Source organism: Schistosoma haematobium, chromosome 2, assembly GCF_000699445.3.
Source record: "Schistosoma haematobium chromosome 2, whole genome shotgun sequence".
In the NCBI taxonomy this organism is placed as follows: Eukaryota; Metazoa; Platyhelminthes; class Trematoda; order Strigeidida; family Schistosomatidae; genus Schistosoma; species Schistosoma haematobium.
In genome coordinates this window covers 4,330,885-4,338,183 of record NC_067197.1, presented here as the reverse complement: position 1 = coordinate 4,338,183, position 7,299 = coordinate 4,330,885, and the positions used below count along the sequence as shown (strand labels likewise).

The following is a 7,299-nucleotide window of genomic DNA, read 5'->3' as shown; positions in this document are numbered from 1 at the left end:
TTAGGCTCTCTATTAGCACACTTTATTGGAGTTGAAGGAGTTCAACTTTACCTCACTCGAAAAATAAGTAGAACAGATTTAAGAGCAGATCATATGGTCAAAGCAAGACCTCTGAAATATCAAATCAAGCAGTGTGAAGCCAAAATGTCTGAGTTCAAAGTTATAAATAAACATGTTCACGAAGCAGGCAATTCCTCTCGGCAAGCACTTCTGTAGATATGAGCATCTGATCTCGACATAGTTTTAGTAAAGGTAACCAGCTAAAGTCACGCTACCAAATATCGAAGTCGTTCAACTTGCGAACCGCAGACGTGACTGGTATCGCTATCCTCAGAGCTTTAAGCTTAGTTACCGTAGCTTAGTCAACTTTCGTTTCCCATACCAATACTGTCCATTAGTTCATCGACAATAGAATGAGTGTGTGTACATTATCATGGTATATTTGTTGTAAGCTTGAACCTATGTGTGAAAATCGATCGCAAAATTTCTTTGAGCCTGGGTTAATTAAATGCATCTAGTCTCTAAACACTCAAGGGGCAACTCGTACATTACAAGAAAGAATGTGATCACTAAAAAAGGTATCGATTAAAGCCTCCTCATGCTAACAGGTCACTTGTATGTATTGGATCAAAACTCTACACACTTAAGTAGGTCGTACGAATGTAAATGCCAACTCTGCTGTAGCAAAACCCATGACTCGTAAAACAGGCTCACCATAGCTGGCTAAAAGAAAAAGTAAGTTGACTCCATCATGTTCAGATTACACACTTTATGACCAGTCACAGTAATCGATCTCTACACTTTCTTAGCTTCTATATTATTGGTAAAAGGTCTCACTATCTTGATATATAATTAAAAGTTTGCATACTTCACAAATGAAACATTGTACTTGCCGTTTCTTTTTAAAAAATTGAAGAATGAACAACAGTTGTCGTTGCTGTTTACATTTAAACCCGGCGTTTTAAAATGCCAGAAACACTTTGGGAAATTGCAGTACAGCAGAATAGAACTAAGTCAGGTACTTTTCCATAGTCTATACTCTTTACTAATAAAAAAGTACAAATAGGTACAGAAAACACATTAATTTTTGCTGGGAACAAAGGATCAGTAAGTATAATTATTTAGCATATTTGTTCATGTTTTCATCCCTTTACAGGGGAAAAGTACAATTATCAACCGATTTCTCGAAAAAGACGAAACTCCTAAATCTACTCTAGCTCTTGATTATAATTTTGGACGGAAAGGTGCCGGAAATTATCATGTTAGGTTTTTGCGAACTTATTCGTGACTTAGTAGACTCGAGTTGTGTCGCATATATGGGAGTTAGGGGGTGGTACCAGACTTTCAGATCTAATTGGTGTCGTAATGACATCCAATAACATTTTGTTTGTTACTTTTAAATTACTTAATAGCTCCTTCTATCACTTGAAGGAATCTTCACCTGATTTTAGTTATTGATCTATCCAAACCAGAGGAACTTTGGGATACTGTGGACACTTTGTTGAAGTCAGCTTCCGCTCGTGTTGATCAGATTCTAAACCGTCTCCACCAAAAAAACATAATGCGCATCCAAAATATTTTTGGTGAAAAGTGGAGAAACCGAATTCCACCAACACATCCTGACATAGAACTGTTGAACCCCTTTCCTTTGCCCCTCACATTCCTGGGGTCAAAACATGACCTTTTGATGGTATAAAATGATTTCATACTGAAATTCTTTAGACCCGAGACACTGAACAGCAGAATCTAATTTGTAAAACAATCCGCTTTCTCAGCCATTTTTATGGAGCGTCTGTTTATGTATGTAAGCTCAGCATCTTTTTAATATGCTACAGTTTTCCTCCACCAAAGAAGATGGGATACTTAAAAGAATAAGGGCTGTTCTCAATCACATCGCTTTCAATGGCAAGGACATAACCAACGTCCAAATGGAAACAGGGAAACCGTTGGCAATCCCAGTTGGTGTCGACTCATTCTCAAATATCGGTAATCATTACTTGATCAGCTATGTAATTTTTTGGTAAATAAGCGTTTGTAAATGTTGTAAATCACCAGCGTAGATGATCTATGTTGAATGATTGGGGGCCTACTAGAGTTGGAAAGAAATGGTGTGACGAACTAGCTAACGTCGAAGTCACACCTCACAGTCAGCACCTTACGTGAATTGCCCCATCGACGTATCAAGGTGCTAGAGATTCTTTGAAGACTGTACAACACAAAGGACGCCCCATGGGCCATTCCATGGCGAACGATTAACTGACGCACGTTGGTCGTCCTTGACCCTGACAGAGATTGATGATCGGTTCAATATCCGGGTGATTTGGCTAGGGCTTAGTGACATTTCACTGGCCCTATAATGTGTTTTGGTACAAAAACCAAATCGACAACTGTTGTAGGAAATAAAATTCTAAGAATTAATCTCACTCCATGTCAAAGGTTTGTGATACTGGTTTAATGTATTTATACTAAAAACCCCTTAGGTATTATTCTGCTAAAATAGAACTTTGTAAAATTTCAGTCCATATCGGTTAGTGGTGAGACTATAATTTATGGACAACCTTGAGCGACGTCAATGACCTTGAGACATACACAACGATTAAGCTGGTGAAAGTTCAGACAATCATGTGTAAATATTTCGGCCTCAAAGTTAAAACAAAAATCAAACAGAAATTATGAGTCCAAATAGCTTGAAAATGATGTATCACATATTCCAGGAGTAAATGAGATAAAAGTATAATATACCGACGACCTTGGGTTACTTATCAGTCACTCAGAAAACACGGCCTACTTATAAAACAATTAACAATGCAAAGTAATGAAATAACAGTGGAATAACAGCTTTATCGTAATAATTAACCCCCACAAGTCAAATTATCCCTCCTAGTGAAGACAAAACGGCAAATTTACATCTACATACTAGGAGTTAGTCTGGTACTTCGAGTTGAGGTTAACACCCTATGCATTTTTCGTCACCAACAGGCATCAGTTATAATGCAAAAAGGTTAGGGTTATGTATTAAGAATTAAACATGACTTTCGTGTTTGGTTTACAAGTTGGAGTTAAGGTTTTCGATACAAATTGGCATCAGTTATAATATAATGCCTTGCAATCTTCCTGTGTACAAACTTGGGAAACTTAGGGTTAAGATTTAGAATGACAGAGGAAAGGGAGAACATTATCTAGATTCACTAAACACTTAATTATCCAATGAATGACACTCAGTACTTTGACGCAATGTGTTATGTAATTTAGCTTAAGCACTATCTAATAGATATTTTCATTAATTTTAAACATTTTGAGGACTAAGTATTGCTAGTTTTTTTCTTATTAACAATAAAATACTTGTTATTAATCAGTACACTTTGAACTGCGTGCAAAATAATTATGGTGTTATCTTAATATAGTAGTATGTAAATACAAGTCTAAATATTCTCTACTGTTGGTTTACTTCATTGTGTCCTTTAAAATACAATTACAAACTAAATCATAATCCTTGTGAAAAAATGCTTTATAAATTTCAGGAACACCACCACATGAAAATATAGAAATAGGACGTCTTACTGCAAATTCTCCATTGGAAATGTGGAAAAATATTTTCTGTAGTAAATTTCCTCAGGTAAAATTTTATTTTTAACATTGATCATCTAAAAAAAATAATTTGATAATCTTAATTATATTCACATTAATATTCATGAAATATACAACATAATGACTTGTCTAGTTAGACATAAGTTAAACCAATCAGTAACATTTTATTTATATAATGTTGAGTTTATCATTGATTTGCTCAATTGGATCCAATATAAAAACTATAACTAGTCGTATCATTTAAACCCAATTGGTACATGTGAGCTGATCAGTATACCATAAAATACATCTTCAGAATTTAAAGTACTCGCAAAAACTATATAGCCTTCCTTAATTGTGTCTTTTATGTATGATCCAGGCGTGCCGTTCACTAGGTTTTCTTTGTACTGTAATTAGAAAAGGCCCGTAGATAGAATAAAAACCGAAATCAGACACTAGTCATATGGGTCCAGAAAATGAGAAAAGTAGGTCATAAATTAATTAAGTAATCAATTATGTCGTCTCACTACTTACTTTCCATATTTTACATCAAGAAATTATATTGGTTAGACAACCACTGATAACCAGGAAACATTCGACAACGTATTTTATTTTGGTATGGAACTCAGAACAACTATCAACCAACATCGAAATCAGAATCTTCAATACGAACATCAAGATAGTTCTACTGTACGAATCTGAAACTTCCAGAACTACCACAGCCATCATCGAAAGGTACAAGCATTTATAAACAATTGTCCACGTAAAATACTCACTATCCGTTGATCGGATACCATCAACAACAGCCTACTATGGAAGAGAACAGATCAGCTTACAACTGAAGAGGAAATTAGGAAAAGACACTTAAGGTGAATAGGGCATGCAGTGCAGAAATCATCAAACTGCATCACGAGGCATGTACTAATTCGGAATCCTGAAGGGAAGAAGAAAAGGGGAAGATCAAGGGACATATTGCGCAGAAAATTGGAAGCAGACATGAAAAGGATGAATATCAACTAGGAAGAACTGGAAAGGATTACTCGGGACAGAGTTGGATGGAGAATGCTGGTGAGCAGCCAATGCTCTATCTTCATCAGTTATCATAGTTGTAATACAGTATGCTGTGGAAATTCGATTGTGTTGGGTTTTCAAATCACTGAATGATAATAGATGCCACTCTAAATCTGATTTTAACCTAATCTCCACTACACTATTTACTATTTTAAGTATAGATCCCCCAATAAATACATTTTCAGGAAATTTTCACGATGCCGGGAGTTTGTTAGTCACAGTTTTAAACACCTTTGTTTTTGTACTATGATTATCATATTGCTTTATCCTCAAGTATGTTCTACAAATAACTAACACCTACCATAATACTTTAATGTAGATTATCTAAATACAATCATTCGTTAGTAAACATAAAACAAGTGACATTTTAAGGCTTAAGATATAGCTCGTTCAAAAAATACATGTAACATGACATTCGGTTAAATCTGCAGGTTACAACTAATTACCTTCAAAATGAACAATTGAACAATCCCTTCTTCCATCTCCATCCCACAGCATTTTATCCTTTATTAACCCGCTAGGATATTAGATCAAGTCTGGTCTTTGACTAGGAATAATCATCATTTACTATGAATATAACTCCTTATAATACATTTTAACTAACCTAGAATTACACCGAGAAAAAGGTCGAATGGTTCATAATAATTGGTTTAACAATATTATGGAAACTTCTAGAAGCTTTAATAATATTGAAGCAGCTACTTCATTGTTCAATAGCCAATTACTAACATACAATTACATTATCTTCAAATTGTATCTTACGAAATTATGCCACAGATATGATGAGAAGGTTGGGTTTTTTTTCTTCTTTTACCATAATTAACTTCTTTCTCTGTTACTATTCTTTAATTTCAGAAATCTGGATTAGCACTCTCATTGAGTAATATAACACATAATTTAACAGATCCAAGTAAAGATCCACAATATTCTGAACCACTTATTGATTCTGCTCGAAAAGTAAAAGATGAAGAGTTGGAAAGTAAACGACGTCAAAGTGAACGACATATGTACAATTTATTACAACAAATTACTTCAGAAGGATTAATTATTGTTTAAGTTTAATCTTATATTTTAAGTCCCACCTATGAGTCTATATGTGTGTGTGTTGTTTTAGTAAACTAGCATGCAAAATAAAAGATAATTGTCTCCAGATGAAAACTACCGTTTTACAGTTCTTTCTTTTTTTATTACAATACCTTCAATTTTACAAGATTAAATGTTATCCTGATCAAATATTTCCAAACAAATAAAGTTATGATCCTTATTTTGTCATTGTTATGTCCGCTGAACGATTAACTGACTAGTGTTTGGTACTGAACATCCTAAATCCGATTACCTATATTGAAAACATAAAGACAACTAACAATGATTTATTTCAATAGTTGAGATTATGAGTCAAATGAAGCTAGATCACCATGGAAAACATGGAAGCACTTAATAGCCGTTTCGTTCTTTTGTGGGACTCCTCAGCAGTACGCATCCACGATTCCGCCTCGCGAGGTTCGAACCCAGGACCTATCAGTCCCGCACACGAACGCTTAACCTCTAGACCATTAAGTTGACATTCAGTTGTGTTAATGTCTAAATTTAACTAATCCACAAAATTGGGCGACACATCCACCACTGTCTTCAGTGAGTTATTATCTCACAACAGACCGGGTTGATCTCGGGCATAAGTCAAAACGATATATATGAGTAAATAAACCACGTTTTATATGGTCTATTTACAGTTAGATTCGTACAATTTTAATTGAATAGTATTTATCATCAACTAATTACTAACGTACTAGGTGAACACATTTACAATATCATGCAATTAAGCATCTATAACCAACGATTAAAACCGATTGAACAATTTATATAATTACTTCCAAAAATATGATTTGGTCATAGATTATCAATTAATTTCATATGGGTCGGTCAGCAACAACGTAGATCTTCGTGCGTAAGTACGTCAATTCAAGTTGCCATACCACATTAGCACAGAGATACAATTGTCAATTCAAATCCCATAGCGGTAGACGTAGTAAGAGTATAAGTAATAATCGTAAAAATTAGGGTTTGAAGATGTTATTGAAGGAGTATAGTCGAGTGAAATAAATTTGGAAAGAGGAAAAAATGGACACGAAAAATTCAGAAGATTCGAATTTAAGAGAACACAAAGAGTGGATGCATCTGCGCCATTACAAACGATTTTAAGCCGTGTCATTCAAGGTCTCTAACGATTGGTTGCTATTGTCTCGCAGATCCCAACCAGATAATCTACACCTACCAACATGGTTCAGTTCACTTATCAGTGACTTCATGGATTCATGCCATGTTTTAGTCTGACCGCCCCTAGCTTTCTTCTAACTTACTCCTACACCATAAAACATCGCTCGTCGGGGCAGTCGGTGGTTGGGCATACGTAACACATTCCCCAGCCATCTCATGTGTTTCATATGAGAATCATACTCCAATAGACAAAGTCATTACTTTTTATATTATGTTTACCTTTCGTATTCTTTATGAAAAAAGGAAACCTGGAAGGTTTTCCTCTCCTATGAGAAAATATTTCTTGTGTATTTTAAAACGAATTTTATCATTTAATGATATTGGTGAATTAACTATCGGATATGATGGTATATCTACTAGAAATATGCCTCTTTAAATTTATCATCG

At 34.8% G+C, this 7,299-nt stretch overlaps 1 protein-coding gene across 3 annotated transcripts; it reads left to right on the top strand.

The window, feature by feature from the left end:
* Positions 1–898: 898 nt before the first annotated feature.
* Positions 899–6,160, top strand: DYNC2LI1_1 (Cytoplasmic dynein 2 light intermediate chain 1; the record flags this gene model as incomplete). 3 transcript variants are annotated; one of them, XM_035734138.2, is made up of 9 exons in its annotated part: positions 899–1,018; positions 1,058–1,107; positions 1,157–1,261; positions 1,297–1,385; positions 1,432–1,690; positions 1,723–1,800; positions 1,836–1,986; positions 3,522–3,616; positions 5,494–5,694. In XM_035734138.2, exons 1-9 carry the CDS (start codon positions 967–969, stop codon positions 5,692–5,694), a joined length of 1,080 nt encoding a protein of 359 aa, XP_035589151.1. In that variant the 5' UTR covers positions 899–966. The 3 variants fall into 3 exon arrangements, with proteins under 3 accessions (XP_035589151.1, XP_051067298.1, XP_051067299.1); XM_051214154.1 differs by having other exon boundaries at positions 1,297–1,690; positions 5,494–6,160; XM_051214155.1 differs by lacking the exons at positions 1,157–1,261; positions 1,297–1,385; positions 1,432–1,690; positions 1,723–1,800 and having other exon boundaries at positions 5,494–5,902.
* Between the last annotated feature and the right edge of the window lie 1,139 nt (positions 6,161–7,299).